General features: G+C 32.1%; 2 protein-coding genes across 3 annotated transcripts in view; one reads left to right on the forward strand and one right to left on the reverse strand.

The window, feature by feature from the left end:
- The first annotated feature begins 79 nt into the window (after positions 1-79).
- Positions 80-8,083, forward strand: LOC139525580 (probable RNA polymerase II nuclear localization protein SLC7A6OS). The gene is made up of 6 exons (XM_071321070.1): positions 80-284; positions 3,047-3,559; positions 4,132-4,450; positions 4,917-4,991; positions 6,105-7,184; positions 7,230-8,083. Exons 1-5 carry the CDS (start codon positions 123-125, stop codon positions 6,191-6,193), a joined length of 1,158 nt encoding a protein of 385 aa, XP_071177171.1. The 5' UTR covers positions 80-122; the 3' UTR covers positions 6,194-7,184; positions 7,230-8,083.
- Positions 8,084-13,050: 4,967 nt separating this feature from the next.
- LOC139525572 (uncharacterized) overlaps positions 13,051-18,342 on the reverse strand; it is a 53,042-nt gene continuing 47,750 nt past the window's right edge. For both annotated transcript variants that reach the window (XM_071321035.1, XM_071321036.1), the window contains 4 exons: positions 18,108-18,249; positions 16,341-16,583; positions 15,190-15,352; positions 13,051-14,401 (listed from right to left, as the gene is read on the reverse strand). In XM_071321035.1, the coding sequence (XP_071177136.1) occupies positions 13,077-14,401; positions 15,190-15,352; positions 16,341-16,583; positions 18,108-18,249 (1,873 nt within the window). In that variant the 3' untranslated portion in view covers positions 13,051-13,076. The remainder of the gene's footprint in view (positions 14,402-15,189; positions 15,353-16,340; positions 16,584-18,107; positions 18,250-18,342) is intronic.

An 18,342-nucleotide genomic window follows, 5' to 3' on the forward strand; every position in this document is an offset into this window, starting at 1 on the left:
CAAACAAATAAATTAGAATTAATGTTTTGACATAATCTTAATGTAAACCGAACACACAAAGTGTTATTGTTTACTAATCACTTTGATTTAGAGATTAACACTGTAAAATTTTACGAATCGGAATGGCAACTATCGTCCGTGTGAAACGTAGAAGAAACGAAGATCCCCTGGAATCGATTGTCATTTCATGTAAAAGGAAGAAAGAAGAAAATCATCCACAAGCAAGCTCATTGGAAAATGAACCCCAAAGCTCTCTGAAATTTGCAGGAACTGTTGCTTCGAAGGTGACTAAAAAAAGGGGGACACAAATTTAAAAATAACTCTTACATTTAGTTTACGAATGTTGTGATAAAGAGTGTATTTAAAGTCACTGCTATTTTCTTCCTATGTGTTATTTAGAACTTCTGCGTCCTCCACCAATATAAACTGACTGACACGAACATTATCAGTGGCGGATCCAGGGGGGGGTTCCGGGGGTGCGCACCCCCCCTTTATTTTTGCCGATCAATGCATTTGTATCGGGACATGGGACATATGTTTTGCACCCCCCTGCACCCCCCCTTTCGAAAATTCCTGCATCCGCCCCTGATTATATTCATTTTTTTTTACCTTAAGGTTCATGTGGACCCTATGGCTAAAATGGCTGTATTTTCACCTCAAAAATTACTCTGAGTACAGACAAACCTGCGCATCTATAAAAAATTTCAGGCATAGCATGCCCTAGATAAATAATTTTCAAACATGTTTTATGTTTTAGAAAAATAAAAACTTACCAGGATTTTGCCGTGAACTTTTTTTCATTCCTCCAGAAGGTGCCAAAATAAACTAAGTTGAGAAACAGGTTTGAGAACTTCCCCACAGGTAATAATTGACGTGAGCTGTATTAAATGACATAGACAATAGATGGACAATAGATATCTGACAATAATACTGTGTACCTGAGTGGACCATATCAAGGTAAACTCAACTGTTTGTTAATTTTATCATCTTCTGCAGGGACGAAAAAAAGTGTAGGGCAAAATCTAGTTACGTTATGAATTTTCTACATCATACAATGCATTTGAATTCTATTTATCTAGGGCATGCTGTGCCTTAAAACTTTTCCAGATACACAGGTTTGCCTGTACTCGGAGTAAATTTTGAGTTGAAAATACAGCCATTTTAGCCATAGGGTCCACATGAACCTTAATACATCCTGTTGGAAAGATGCGTGGTTCCGTCTTCAGGTGAATCCTCCTTTCTCGGCTGTTTGGCGCTGTCCACTACAACCTCCAGAGGTGTTTTGACTGGGGTGATCAAGTCCCAGCCGGAATCCTCATGGCTGTCCATCTGGTATCAGGTCTGTTTGCGCCCAATATACTTTCGCACCCTACACGTTCGCACCTCACATGTTCGCCCCCGACGTCCATTTGCACCACACATGTTTGTGCCCAATTTGTATTTGAATTTCAGTTGATTAATTATTAAATGTTAATTATGTATGATTACTGCTAATTGGTATTTATACACAGCCTAATTTGGTGTTATTTTTTAGTGTTTAAAAACCATGATTGCTGATTTAAGTCTTTTAACTTGCTTTGATGTAAATAACTGTATATACATGTATTTAGCTTGACTAAAACTTTGAAGATTTTAAATAAAAAACAAGAAATATAATTGTTTTTAACAGCTTGTCTCCTTTGATCTCATGTGTGTTTGGACAAGTATGACAATATGATGGCTAAATATTTATAGCAATACACTTTCCAAAACTCGTTTACAAATTATTAAACACAAAACCAATAAAATTTTGACCAGATCATTATTATTTCTTTTACAAAAAAAAAGATATGGAGTCAAGATACATTGTACGATTTGTATTTCATAGTATATATGATAGTTAAAAATAAAAATTTGGACTTTGGATGCGAACGTGTAGGGTGCGAACGTGAATAGGCGCAAACACGATTGGGTGCGAACGGACCCAGATTCTGTCCATCCCTGCCTCTAAACTTACTGCTTCCACTGCTCAAACCTTTTCTTCCACAACCACATTAATGATGTCTCTGCCTCTTTGCACAAGTTACCAATCAGTTGATTTTTCTCCTCCAACAATACCAAATGCTCTTAATGCTCTCCACATAGACTGTCCAACAAATCCTCTGCTTCCCACTTCCACTGGAAATAACCAAACCCGCCATCCATTGTCTTTACATTCTGTCAGTAGGTCTTGATATTTCAATCTCTTTCTTTCATTGGCATCTTCTATTCTTTCTTCCTATGGCAAGGTTAGTTCCAGCAGGATTGCCTGTTTTGTTGAGGGTGACCAAATGACGATGTCAGGACTCCGGTTTGTTACTGCAATCTGTGGCGGGAATTGTAACTTCTGCTTCAGATCCACTAACATTTGCCAATCAGTTGCTGTTCCTAGTAAACCACTTCCTTCCACACTCTTCTTCTGTCCTTTCTCTTCTCCTTCCTTATCAAAATTGACAAAAGTAAGCCCTTCCTTGTTTTTAGTGGCTTCCTGATGTTTCTCTATAGGGTGTCATGTCACTATTTGCGGGAAATTTCCCCCATGTAGGCTTCTAATTGGAAATTTTTAAGGCAATTATGTACACAATTTTAAACAAAACAATCAATTTTACCATGCATTGATTGTAGAACTATAATTAAAGAATTCAATAAACAACATAAAAATAAAGTTGAAATCCCTCCCCTTTAAAGATTTTATGGGGCAAACAGTTTAAGAATTAAGGGGCCAAAAAGAAGCATTTTTCTAGGTTCCAGACAATAACTGTATTTCTGGATTTGTTTATCTGAAACTTGACCTCATTTCTTGAATCATGTTTAAGTTTATGTGCTACTTGTAGTGAAGAGATATATATAGGAAGATGTGGTATTTATATATTAAGACTATCAACATAACATCAATGGTCAGTTAAGCAGGCAAGACATTTCAGCATGTGTTCTCTATATAATTATCATAATCGTTTCAGGTCTCTTATGTTGGTACATGTACATGGTTTTTTTTATAGAAATATATATGTATGTTTTTGTATTACAGATAGAAGGTGTTTCCAGACAAATAAGAGATGCCATAAGAAAAGAGAAACTTCAAAAAGAATATAAACAACACACTGTCAACATTACATCAAAAAATCGCCAAAGACAAAAACAATCTTCTCAAAATAGTAGATTAAAAATTATATCATCTTTACGTAATATTGAATTAGACAGACTTGATAAAAATGATGAAGAAATATGCAATTCTGATAGCAAGAAATTGACTCAAAGTGAAATTGCTAACAGTAATAGATTATCAAATGGTGAATTAGCTAGTGAAGATAAAAATGGAGGTACCAAAACAAAAATACACAATGGAGCATGTGCTAATGACACAAATGATGGTGACCATAGTAACAAAACAAGAACTTGTAATGGGACACACAGTAGTGATTCAAATGTTAATGATGAGAAGGGTGCTGCAAATACAAATGAAAAAGTGTACCAACTTTTAGATGTTGAAATTGATCAATCATCATCTGTACAGATGCCAACCTTTGAATCATTATTGAAAGTAAGGAAATTTTTTTATAAAATATTTAAAAAGATATCATTCTTATTATAGCCTAACTAGAATATTTCAGTTCCTCCAGATTATTAATTTTGTTGCTAGCATTGACTCGCGAGGGCTTGAAGTCCTTACACTAAAAACAAGAAAGCTGATTTTAATTCATTGTAATTGATGCTGCTTTAACTTTAGGACATGTGATCAATCAAAAAAAAAATGAAGAAAAGGATAAACATAATTTTTTTTTTATCTTCCAAAATGACTCTCAACTCTGGATAAAATGTACAAATTTTACAATAAAACCCTAAAACTGCTGTACTACTTACTAGTTTTTGTATAGTAAACTTAAAAAGAATCATATTACCCATTTTTGGGAGTACAAAATGTATTTCTAACCCTGCCTCAGGCTTAAGAAATGATTGACAACTACTGAGAATCTAAAGTCATAAAAACTTTTAATTTTTCTTAAGACCTTACTTATTTAACTACTTTTTCTTTCACCAAAAATAATAGAGTTGTAATTTATAGGCAATAATATAATTCAAAAGTTGTTTACTGACTTAGTCACTATTTTGTAGGAATCACAGTCAGTGGACAACATAACATGTAATTCTGTACCTCTCGTTAAACAGACAGTCTCACAACAGGAAGAAGATTATGTTTATGATTTGTATTATACAAATAACCAAGAATTTAATTTCAAAGCTTTAGAAAGTGACTTAAAAATTCAATTATATGATGATGAACTGATATTTGCTGATGACAGAAATTTTACAAATGAGGAGATATACGAGGATGAGGATGATAGTAATGATGAAGATAATTGGAGGAATGATTATCCAGATGAAGATCCTCATTTTTATGAAAATGAAGATGCAGAGTATCATTATGGGGATGGTAGGTTACATTTTTACAAACAAATAAAACAATAAGAACATGTATAGTAGGTAAATTTCCACAGCACAACTTCAAATAATAAAAGAATAAGAATTTATTATATCAAGATTTATATGACACATCATTAAAATATAATAGGAATAAAAAAAAATATTGTACAATGTAGCTGAATTTATATACATGTAACAAAACTTCAAATGTTGAAATAGCACTAATTATTTGTAGCGATTTAACAATGATGGTTAACCAATGATATCCAAAAAATAGTTATGATTCAGAAAAGATTGAAAAGACATTTAGTTTAAACACAGATTGTATACCCTATGTATGTGCTTCATTGAATGGGAAGTTCTTTTCTGTTTGACCATTTTCATTAATATTTATCTGTTGCATATATATTTCAGTTGAACTTGAGATGATTTATATTATCACAAATGACCTCACATTTACATGTATATACTTGTAGAGGACAGAGACACTGTAGCATTTGAACATCAGGACCATGATTTAGCAGGTTGGATGTCATCTAGATGTAATATAGGTAACTATATAGTTAATAGACAGTCTTTACAAAAGTAGTTCCAGCAACATAGTCCATTGGTGGCCTTCAGCTGTTCTTTACTTTTTAGTCATGTTGTTGTCTCTTTGACATATTCCCCATTTCTATTCTCAATCTTAACTATATTTTTTTAATAAATGAATTATATTGGTTACCCATCCAGAGAATTAGGTTTCTAAAGGGAAATTAAAATGTCCAAGCTTTTGGTGTTGTTTATTAATTGTTATGGTCATTGTTATGTTGTATTTTGATCATCTCAAACTAGTATTCTTTCTTTCATTTCTGAAAGATTTGTGTCTTGGCATATAAGTTATTGATGTGTAAACTGGGTGTATGCACTCATAAACTGAATAAAAGAACAAAGGTACATTTGTATATTTAACTTTTTCAGGGAGCCCTAGCATTCAATTAATGTGTACTGCACATGAATTTATCACAGCTACATTCTTTACATATTTGCGAAAGTAGTTCCAGCAGCGTATTCTATCAAGTGTAAACTAAAGAATGACTTTTTTTACAGACCAATTTTATAGTTATTCAAATTAATAAGAGCTTTATTAGTTATTTAATATTAAATCAGTGTTTTACCCAGACATTTCATTTAGCATCCTGGTAAACAGTGGAAATTGAAATACCATCTTGTTTCTAAAAATTATAGCTTCACATCCATAACATAATCTATAGGAAAACCACTTCAGATAGCATCACATTTAAGATTATAGCATCACATTACCCTGATGCTAAAAGGCCCTGGGGAGAAAATATTTATCTTCCATAGAATTGAAGCTAACAGTTATATAAGCTCTTTCTGTGTCCATTTATAAAAAAAAACAAAAACTTTCCAGATGATATTTTTTGGATTTGCCTCATTTGCATGCTATATTATTAATTTTTCCTGCATGTTCTTTGGTCAGTATCCAAAGCAGTGGTTTGGTTTTGTTCTTCTATCTCTGTCACACTATTATCATATATTTGACTTTTTTATAAGGCTGTGCAACATCCATGCTTATTTACAATAGTCTGGTCTCTGAAAAGGTTCACCTTGCAGTCTAGCAGAGATAACTGTATTTCACTTAGGTATATTTACTATTTCAGAAGCTGTAGAGGTTAGTGATGACGAAACTGGGTCATCTTATGACAGATATTACCGCACAATAAAGCAAGAGATGGACAAAATGGAATGATGATATGGAATAATAAGACTGGATACACAGAAATTACCTCATAATTGAACAACAGATGTTTTAAGAACAAGCTTAAATACCAAATCTGTTACTTATCATCTGTATAAATACCATATGAATAAGGAAAAGTTATCGATATCCTAATGTCTTTGTTAAAAATAGTACTGATAATTAATATACATGTATAAAGAGATCTTAAGTGTCAATCTTTGTGAGAATCAGACAAACATCAAAACATCTCCGTTTCTGACAGGGCTGCCAAGTCTTTCGTATTTAGTGTGAGACTCACGCATGTTCATGATTTTTTGTGGCATTTTCCGTTGATCTTTTCTATTTTGGCCAAATGTCACGCATTTGCTTCATGAAAAGTTGGCAGAACTGTTCTGACTGTCTAATATTTTGAGAAATCTCTAGATAACTGTTGGTTAGAATGATAGTAAGGAGTTACCTCCCCATTAATTGTAAATTTCTAGTGCATTTCATCCAAGTTATATCTTGTAATACCAGAACAGGAATAGGAAACAAATGTTTTAAACATACATTAATGTAAACTTGAGATGGTTTTTGTTAGTCATGTTTTCATCACTGCCTGATTCTTAGGCAGATTGGCACTTAAAACAATGCAATGCAATTTATATAATAAAAAATTGAAATTTTTAGAGGAGTGTGAACAAGATATATACTTCTGTATGGATATAAAAGCAAGCATTTTTTTGTGTTCAATATTGTGCAATATAAACTTCAAAATATGAAGATGAGTTTTAGAAAGTAGAAATCTTATCTCTGTAGTCAGTAAGGCAGTTGGTACAAAAATATTGAAACATGTTCCAATCCAAATATTATCTGCACTTGGTCTTGCAAGCTTGACTAATTTACCTGCTCAGACATTCATTTATCAAATAGCGCTGTTTAGATGACAAGATGTATCAAGTTTATATTTTTTTTAACTCAGACTTATGTTGGTAATAGTAATTACATATATACATTTTAGGTTTATACATCTTAAGTCATGACTTTGTACATATATGCATTGTAGGTTTATACATCTTAAGTCATGACTTTGAAAAAAGAAAATGTTCATCAGAAATGCTTTTATACATTAAGGTTTTGTCAACGTCAGATTTAAGTATATATATTTGAATTTTAGCCAAAAAGTGATACCTTATAAAGAAAAAATAATATTAATTTTGGTAATAAAATACACAACTTTATTACAGTAATATAATATTTAGAAGATGATGTGTTTTATTTTCAATTAAACAATTGTAATGTATTCATTAAGATAATACCAAACACCTGGTCTAAAATTAATTAGCTTGTTTAATTTTCAAAGAAAAATGAAAATTGCAATAAACATGTACCACACACTTTATTGAACAAATTTCATTGGATGAACAAGAGTTTGACAAACACTTATTTTGATCACTGAGAAGCTTTATATTTACTTAACAATAGAACTTAATCAAAATGTCAAGCTGAATTTTACAGAGTTATCTCCCTGTAGTTTTATATACCAAAGGATGAAGATGTTAACAATTACAGGTGTATTCAACAATATGGCAAGATTCATCAAGAATAGTTTATGAAAGAAACAAAGATTGTACATAAATTTCATGAGCAATTAATTTTTTAATTTAATTTTTAAATCCGTTAAATGATGTCAGATGAGAAATGACAAATTCTTATATCTTATGAGTTAAAGTGCTAGAAATATCTAAGAAGAATGAGAAACACATCTGGATATTTATCCAAGCTATTGTCTTTGTGTAATAATTGTTGTTTTACTATAAGGGATTTTTACTTTTTATTCACTAAGTGAAATAAAATAATATATTGATTAAAATTACTATGTAATGAAATAACTTGTCAATAAAATTATTTCATTTTTTAGATTTTATTTGCTTATTAGTTTCCATATATTATTCAGTATCAAATCAGTACATGTTAACCCTCTCTAAGCACCTTATTCACCTGTTTTTTGTCATCTTATCTGTTCAGGAATAAATTCACATTTTCTTGGCCCAATTGATTTGTATATTGAAAATCTGCAATTTCCAGCATTAATTGCCATTTTTTCTTTAGTTTAAATAAAGTGACTGACATTTCAACCTTAGCCTGGCTTGTGCTGGAAAAGACATTTCAAATCAAAAGCAATACCTTAGCCTGGCTTGTGCTGAAAAATTGAACATACCTTTAATTGAATACAGGTGCAGCAAGATGTATTAGAATGTAAAATTTCTGGATTCTGTCCCAGGTGTGTTATAGTTTAGGTGAAATTATGCCATTCTTTATTCAAATCATTGATATTTTAAATTTTTTAATTATAATTAAATATACTTTCAATCTTCTGTGAGTAGATATAAGATGTGGTATGGGGGCATAAGACAATTATACATCAAAGTCACAATTTATAAAAGTAAATCATTATTGGTCAAAGTACAGTCTTGAACACAGAGCCTTGGCTTGATGACTAAATGTAACAAAACCCATGTTTTCCCCGTCATGTTGACAGCCTCTTGTCTTAATTGTGTAGTATTAAATATATGTCTTGTAAATGTATGAAGGATTTTCAATAAAGTTTCAAAGGGCCAAAAAAAATAGCAAAAGTCATATCATACCTTCTGAGGTTGCACGTGATAGGAACCGCTTAGGATTGATCAATGATGTATGTATACTGTATTGCTAGACTGACAACACCTAGGTTGCAGGTGCCCTGGACTCCCTATCTTAATTGACTGGGATTGTTAGTTTCCCTATAAAAGGTCAGTGGTTTTCTCTGGGCACTCTGGCTTCCTCCTCCAATAAAAACTGGCCACCACCAAAGTGGCATAAAAACACAATCAATCAATAATTTAGTTTGATAGGAACTGCTGATGTACGTATACTGTATTGCTAGACTGACAACACTTAGGATACTGGAATAGATTTCACAAAAAAACTTACAATTAAGATTGATCGTAAGTATACTGATTTGTTCATGACTAAAGACAAATCTTAGTCGCAAGTTTTCTTGTGAAATCGACTCCAGGTGCCCTGGACTCCTAGTCTTAATTGACTGAAATTGTTAGTTTTCCTAGGGCAGTGGTTCTATCCTGCTTCCTACACAAAGTAGCACAATAGTGTTGGAGGTGGTGTAAACACCCATCAATCAATATATATATTGTAGACCAGTAACTGCTACAAATAGTCAATAATGTCATAGACCAATATATATATTGTAGACCAAATACTGCTACAAATAGTCAATAATGTCATAGACCAATATATATATTGTAGACGGGTAACTGCTACAAATAATGAATAATGTCATAGACCAATATCTCTTCTCGAAATACGCACCATAAAAGGAGCTTACTACATATTGGTTATTTCTCTCTTTGTTGAAGGCTGTACAGTGACCTATAATTGCTGTGTCCACATCATTTGAATTGGTAACCATAACATATCTCCTTATATTGACAGACTTATCCCAGGTTAAGGGGAGGGTTGGGATCCCGCTAACATGTTTAACCCTGCCACATTCTGTATGTATGTGCCTGTCCCAAGTCAGGAGCCTGTAATTCAGTGGTTGTAGTTTGTTTATGTGATACATATTTGTTTTTCATTTTATGTACATAAATTAGGCCATTAGTTTTCTCCTTTGAATTGTTTTACATTGTCATTTTGGGGTCTTTTATAGCTGACTATGTGGTATGGGCTTTGCTCATTGCTGAAGGCCATACAGTGACCTATAGTTGTTAATTTCTGTGTTATTTGGTCTCTTATGGAGAGTTGAGACATTGGCAATCATTGGCAATCATACCACATCTTCTTTTTTATAATTATAGCAGTTTACCCCTTGCTATTGCTTGTGGTAAAATATTTAGCATAAAGGGCAACGCATGGTAAAATCAGTATAAATACAAGCCATGTATTATTTCCTAAATATACCACTACTATCAGAAGATTTAGGTGGAGAGAAAAGACACTTTGAAATAAGAGTTTGATCCTCTAAAATACCTTTTGCTTAACATTAGCCAGTGGAATAAATTCTGACCATAGAAAATATATAAGTCTTGTTGTGAAGACACCAATAACTTTCAAATCAGTTTGAACAGTAACTAATAAATGTCTTGATAGAATAAAACACTGTTATTAACATTGGTTTATTTCTAAATAACAATAAATATATAACAGTACAAAAACAAAACAATAGATAAATCACTTTAAACAAATCATGATTCTGGTTATATAAAAATCATCTATCTTCATTCATCACACGTCACAGAATCAATGCCTTCATTGTAAAATATTCATTCATGTTCAATGATGGTCGCCATAATCAATATCTGCATTAATCAGTGAAATTTATAAAAGATATGGACGACAGAATTGTCAATTATTGAAGAAAATTGGTTATATCTTTAAAAAAAATGTTGAGGCCTAAGTATGTTGTTCTATTAGATTATTTTAAATATTTTGTTTCTTCAAAATGACTAACTGGTGAAAGAAAATTAGCAAATTAGTATATAGCAAGTAGATGTATTAAATATATCATTTCTGCCATCTAATTTTATATCTTGACTTCCTATTTCATGAGAAGTTTGCAAATATATCAAATATTTATTTATCAAGTCCTGTAAATTCAGAAATGATTGCAATGTTTTTATTATTGCAAAAAATGCGACAGGGTTATAAATGCAATAATCTTAATTGGCATTTTGAATTTTTTTATATATATTAAACAGGATTTTTCTCAATATCGCAAAGATAAACAAGAATGTGCCCCATCCGCATTATCATTTTCTATGTTCAGTGGACCATGAAAATGGGGTAAAATCTCTAATTTGGCATTAAAATTAGAAAGATCATATCATAAGGAACATGTGTACTAAGTTTCCAGTTGATTGGACTTCAACTTCATCAAAAACTACCTTGACCAAAAATTTTAACCTGAAGTGGGACAAACGGACAAACAAACGAACAGACAGACCCACAGACCAGAAAACATAATGCCCATAAATGGGGCATAAAAATCGCATTTAAGTCTAAAATGACCAAATCACCAAAAAAATGCATGTACAGTATTGGCCTCCTGATGCATGAGAAGTTTGAAAATATATTAAATATTTATTTATCAAGTAAATAAGTATGAATATGATAACTTCTATAATGGGAGAGATCACTGAAACAATACATATTATGGCAATAAAAGCCAGTGAAAAAATTGATGTAAATATTGCACTGGAATGACAAGATATAAGGTATGTGTAGGAAAACAATATTGCACATGACATATAAAAATATAATTAACAATACAAAATTATATCACAAACAAATCAATAACTTAAGTACTTATTAAACAACAAACTATAGGTATAAAAACCACCATTGACTAGATAAGACTTTATGTAAAATTCATAAATAAAACAAAAATAAAATTCATAGTTCAAAATAAGATACTGGTTTTGAACTATAATCAGACTCCGTTTTTAATATTCAGACTAAAAACAGTATGGTATAAAAGATATCGTTGAAACATTACGGTTTGAAATATTTTTCATGTTAAGGGCATATGATAAAGTACCAGATAGTTAAACCAAATAACAGAATAACAAATATTACATGTTATCATAACTTCCTAGACAATACATTGAAATCATCAACAGTTGCCTCAATTTTAAAGTAGTTGTTATGAAAAGTAGATATCCTATTCATAACGGTGGTAATAACTATCCCAGGACAAAACTCAAGGCAAAAAAGACTTTGTTTACTCTTCTTTTATCACTAAGTATAAATGACAGTGATTTAGACTTAAAAGGAAATATGCTCAAAATACAAAAAGTAAGTTATGAAAGTTTATATCCTTATATTTTTCGGAAGGGCAGATAAAAATATCTCTATGTACAAATTTTAGGCATTAGTACAAATTATAAAGATCTCTGTTGCATCTTATTGACTAAATTTATACTTTAAAAACAAATTACAGCTTTTACATTAATGCTAGCAAGACAAATCTTTGTTTGGCTTGCTTGCTTTGCTTGTATCAATGTTTGCTCAAGCATGGCAATTAAGATAGGCGGGGCTTCAGCTTGTATACATCATACTTAAATTTTATTGGACGTTATGTTGGAGGTTAAGGACACTAAATTTTAAAACATCACATGACACATATTCTCACATGTTTCCTTACCTGTAAATATACAATACAGACAGGATTCTACTTCGTCGAAATTATCTTCCTATTACGCCAGTTCATTTTCACAATCGTAGAAACAGAAGACAATTTTTTTTTCAGAGATCCAACTTAAAGACTGTCGTCAAGCACTTTTAGTAAAATAGCTATTCGAACACACCTACTCTGATTTTGTGATCCATTGGATAGATATTTCACTTGACCCCTATATTTCATCTTTTAGTACTGTGATTTGTTTATGTTATAAAGTCAACCTGTAGCTTTGCTATATAAAATGATAGAGTCTGAAGCAAGATGATGTATCAAATACTCTTGTTTTGTACATTTTCAAGACAAAATATTCATCTCAAACACACCCTAACATAAAAAGGTGCACTCGATTTTCTCTTTTCCATACAATTGTTTCCCATTTTTTGGAATATTTTCTCGAGTTGCATAATCGAAGGCCAGACATGGAAATAACTGACTGAACTAATAGATTGATATGTTATAAAAACAATATTAGGTCAATTAATGTTGAAAGCCAGTTTCTCAGCCTCATACAAGAAAAAAGTTTATATTTTTCTTTCATTGACAAATTATTGTATTTTTACAGGTGAGAAAACATGTGAGAATATTTGTCATGTGATGTTTTAAAATTAAGTGTCCTTAACCTCAGACATAACGTAAAAGCTGTAACTGTTTAACATGTAATAAGTAGGAATAATTTCAAACTCCAGTTTCATGAAAAATACTAGAAGTTGAACTCTCTTTTCTTTTCCTCAGCGATTCATTAGCATTTTCAATCCATTCAGTTAAAGAAATAGGAGTAATTATATCACCCCTTATGTCCAGGGGGGTCAATGATTTTTCCCGATGAACTTCCACCGAACATGTTATTTGGTTTTTGGCAGGTATAGTAAAGGCGACAGTATCAGGTTCTTTAGCCTCCACAACGTTTATTTTGCCTTGTGGTTTTGTGTTCCCTTGAGATTGACTTAGTTCATCTTTTGGTTCATATTGTATCAAATCATCATCGTCATCAGAGCATAGATCTCTCAATAGTGCATCTGCCCTTTCTATCTCACTCGACAGACTACTGATAGAAGTTTCTATCTTTGAAATGCGATGTTTATAGTTTTGGTTTAGGTAAGTTTTCTGTTCAATCTCATTTTGTTTTTTCCATTCATGATTATTATTTTCTTTTTCAAAACTTTGTTTTTTATTCCTACTTTCAGTTCTTTCATATTTATCACCATCTGATTTTTCATCAGAATCTAAAATGTCAAATATATTTTTTTCAAGCTGACTATCAGTGTCTGCAATAGAATCCGATCTCTTTTCAGAAGTGTCATCACATTTTGTGCCGAAACCTGAATCCTTTTCCTCAGTATTTTTCGTAGCATCAGTTAATGGTTTATGTGAAAGTATGCTAGAATTCTTCAAAGTTATGCTTTTAGAAGGTGACTTTTTAGAAGGTGACTTTTTCTCAGTTTTCTTCTTGACATGTGGTTTTGTAATATGGTCACTGTCAATACGAATTTCAGGATTTATTTTCCTTCCCGATTTCATGCCCATCAACGTAGGCTTTTTTGATCCAGGTTTAATTAATAATCCAGTTTGTTTATCAGATTTCTCAACTTTCTTTGGAGAATTATGTTTTGAGTCTTTTGTGGTTTTTAGATTCAACACATTTGAAGCGGTATCAGCAAAGGTGATTTTCTTTACTGGTGAGTTCCATGGTTTCCTGTTCATAACAACAGATCCCTGTTTCTTTACTGATTCATTTTTTACTGGTTTCACAACAATTTTATGAGCCTCTTTATGAATTTGTTTTTCTGCTGCACAGTTATCCATTTCATATTTAGTTTCATTTCCATTATTAGTGAGATCATTATGTATATCATCTTCAAAGAATTCCGCCAACAATCCTACTTTTCCTTTTTGATTGTCAGTATCTTCTGTCGATACCGTGAAGAATGATTCTTTACTAGCCTTCTTACTAATAGTTTTGTCACTACTTGTTGGACTTGCTGCTTTGGTCACATGCACACCTGGAAAATTAAAAAAAAAAAAATGATTGAAATCAGATTTGTTTTAAATGAATTAAAATTGTGTCAAATTGGACAGATTTTCCGCCAACATATTAATTCTTATCTATTTTCTCACCAATCTATCAATTTTAAGGCCAGGGTTTTTTAATTTGTTGGTTTACAGATTTTCCCCATGAAAAAGTCAGGTCGGTCAGTCGGAAAAAAAAAGAAAAAAAAATCTCTCAAGACAGAAAAACATGCAAAATAATTACATTTCTTTTATCATACAATATGTTTGGTTTGTTTTTTGAACATCATTTCTTATATATTAGTTTGATGAAATATTATTGCTCAGCTGTCATAAACACCGCATGACATCGTCTAATAATTTTCTGTGAAAAAAGGGGATTTGTGTCCACGGACAATGATGAAATTAAATCGTCATTTCACAAACCTAGCCCTTAATAAATTTCAGGAAACTTGGTGTTTAATGATCTTCAAACACGAAAACTGATAAATGTGTCTGTCCCAAATAAGGAGCCTGTAATTCAGTAGTTGTCATTTGTTGATGTGTTACATATTTATTTTTTTGTACATAAATTAGGCGGTTGGTTTTCTCGTTTGAATTGTTTTACATTTGTCAATTTGGGGCCTTTTAGCTGACTATACATTATGGGCTTTGCTCATTGGTGAATGCTGTACGGTGACCTATAAGTGTTAATCTCTGTGTCTTGCTTTGTTGAGGAGAGTTGTCTCATTGGCAATCATACCATATCTTCTTTTTTATATCACCTTGTATTTATAAATACCTGAATCAACACTGTCGTCTGTGTGGGCTGTTCCATCTCTGTTTAGGGGATTTTTATTGCCCAGTACAGCCTCATCAAATGTTTTAGGATTTCCCTCTGTAGCTCTTAGTATTTCATCATAAAAATCCTCAACCTCCTGTGCAGTTAATGATTTACTTTCCTCCTGAAAGATAATAGTAAACCATATCTAATAAAAAAAAAATTGATTTGCTTTGTTTACCATGTGTTTGTATGTCTAAAAACTCATAATTGCTATTTAATTGTACTTTCCCATTATGGGTTTTAGATTTTTGATTCCATATTAACATCGTTTCAAAATGAATTCTAAACACAATTTTTGTAGTTATTATTTCTTAATGTTGCCTTGCTTCCTAATTATTTATTCTGCTTTCATTAATATTTTTAGAAAATGACTGAAAATTTCCTAACCACATACTTTATTTTTAGCTTTAGCTCACCTGGCCCAAAGGGCCAAGTGAGCTTTTCTCATCACTTTGCGTCCGGCGTCTGTCGTCGTCCTTCGTTAGCTTTTACAAAATCTTCTCGTCTACTACTGGGCCAAATTAAAATTATTAAAAAAACACAATTTTGTCATGAATCCATCTGTCATGTCTGTGTCCTTTGTTTAATATGCACATAGACCAAGGTGAGCAACACAGGCTCTTAAGAGCCTCTAGTTTTCAATACTCAATATGTTTTTGTTTTCAAGACTATGGGACTACAGGAATTCTGTTATTTTATCATGTCTGTCCTTTCCATTGCATTTCGGGTTATTATTAAATCCAGGATATTTTCTGCTCTGTGGAAGAATTCTTGAACTAAGTAATTAGTTTAGTTTAAACACATTTATTTAAATTGGATTGGGAAACAAGTTATTGCAACTTATATTCATCCTTTTCCACTTTGTGGGTGCGAGTGCTGCCTGGTAGCAGTATAGCCTGCTCTTATTCAAATCTACAAGGGTATCTTTTATGTGCAAGAAATATGGCTCTCTTTTAACATGGATACGGCTCTCAAATATTTGTTTCTCATATAAACTGTTCTTAAGATTGCATTTGTTTTTACTATTGCATCAAGGGTATTTCCAACATGTAATCTGTAGAATTGTTTAACCAAGTGATATTGTTTCTTAAATTACCATACCAACCAACCTTCTTTGACACTGAATCCTCCTGTAAGCTGTTTTTCTTCACTTCAATTATTTGATTATCATCAGAATTTATATTTACATCTACATTTTGTATGTTGTTATTGTCACTATAGCTGTTGTCATCTGATTTTGTAATTTCATTTGAGTTTACATGCTCAGAGTAAGTTATCTCCCCTTGCTGACCTTGAATCTCTTCAGAGGACGATCCTAATTTCTTAATAACTTGGGCTGCTGGATTCATCACCTACAGGTGAATAAAATTAAACAGTAAAAATGGAGTTAAAGTAAATATAAATATTCCATAGTCTTATCATAAATAATAAGATTCAAATCAAATAAATTTATACTATTGGTTATTTTAGATTTGAAACAAGAACATAAGGATTCAGGAGTTGATATCACAAAAATACTTATGAACAAGTTTTATTGTTTGGTATTACTGAATTGTTCATGACCTACCAGCAACTTAATCGTAAGTTTTTTTGTGAAACCTACTCCTGTGTTTACATAGAGATTAATACATGGCCTTTTCCATATCAGCCTGGGTATCATCCCGAGACCCCCATATCAGCCCGAGACGGAGTAGAGGTGCTGATATGGGTCGAGGGATGATACCCAGGCTGATATGGAAAAGGCCATGTATTAATCGCTTTATCATATACTTCCGACAATAGTTTTATGTAAGGCAAATGAATAAATGCAATAACTAAAACAGTCAAAAACTTTATAAAGAAGTTAAATTATGAATAAAATATACTAAAATTGTTCAACAACAGCAGCACTACCTCCTTATATAATAATAGTAACATTTCCTATAGAGGCATTTTGAAACATTGAAAATTTGGAAGAGTTTTACGATCATTACTACTCCATGTTTGTTGTACTATAAAATGATTCATGATTGTCAATGGCATTTGTTAGCAAGTATTAAACTATCCCCACAAAAGTTCCCGTAAATTTTGACGTCGTCATAAAAAACATCTGACGTCACAATGGAAAAGTAAACAACCGATACCGGAAACACCGGAAGTAACTTGCACGAGAGGCACTGATATGGGTTTTTTGCACGAGAGGCACTTGATATGGGTTATCAGCCCGGGTGGGAAGATATGGCTTGTGCACTTCCGCCCATTACACATATGCAAAAGCTATCATATCAATGCTAAGTATATGATAAAACTGTATAACCTCTGGAATATTGAAAAATAATATAAACAAGTGAAACTGCGAGCTACTGCTCACTGATGATACCCCCGCCGCAAGTGAATAATATTAATAGTGTAAAAATATGCAAGTGTTCGGTTAACAGGAAGTTGTCGAGTGATGAATCTGAAAACACATCACACGGTATAGCTGACTTATATAAATCCTGAAACCAAATTTCAGAAATCCTTGTATTGTAGTTCCTGAGAAAAATGTGACAAAAATTTTCAACTGGCTATCATGTGTAAAATCATACAAGTGTTAGGTAAACAGGAAGTTGTCAAGTGATCAATCTGAAAACGCATCACACGGTATAGCTGACTTAGATAAACCCTGAAACCAAATTTCAGAAATCCTTGTATTGTAGTTCCTGAGAAAAATGTGACGAAAAATATTCATGGGACAGACGGACTGACGGAAGGACAGACGGGTAAAACAGTATACCCCCCCCCTTTTTTTTTTTTAAAGCGGGGGTATAATTATCATAACTTTGTAGCTCAAAGTAGTTCATTTATAAAAGACAATACAAATTACTACTGAGCTTCTGCAGATATGTTGGTCTTACCTGCATAACTGTCTGTAGTAACTTTGGTGTTTTTTTCCGTTCCTTTGGTTGGTGTATAATTTCTTCGACGTCCACTTTACTTCCACAAAGTGAACTTTCACTTTCCTTCTTAGTCATCTTAGCATTTTGTCTTAATAGTTTTCTATAAATTATAAATTGAAAAATGTATATAAAGCTATATACAGATAAGGTTGGAGAATCTTATAAACCTAAAACACTGCATCATATGTTTACT

The sequence above is a fragment of the Mytilus edulis genome, chromosome 5 (genome assembly GCF_963676685.1).
Source record: "Mytilus edulis chromosome 5, xbMytEdul2.2, whole genome shotgun sequence".
In the NCBI taxonomy this organism is placed as follows: domain Eukaryota; kingdom Metazoa; phylum Mollusca; class Bivalvia; order Mytilida; family Mytilidae; genus Mytilus; species Mytilus edulis.

What these genes read in the sequence shown, in the direction of transcription:
- LOC139525580 (XM_071321070.1), top strand. Translation starts at nt 123, where the DNA reads ATGGCAACTATCGTCCGTGTGAAACGTAGAAGAAACGAAGATCCCCTG. An exon ending in CCTTTGAATCATTATTGAAA is followed by an intron (nt 3,560 to 4,131) that starts GTAAGGAAATTT and finishes ACTATTTTGTAG; the next exon opens with GAATCACAGTCAGTGGACAA. An exon ending in AGAGTATCATTATGGGGATG is followed by an intron (nt 4,451 to 4,916) that starts GTAGGTTACATT and finishes ATATACTTGTAG; the next exon opens with AGGACAGAGACACTGTAGCA.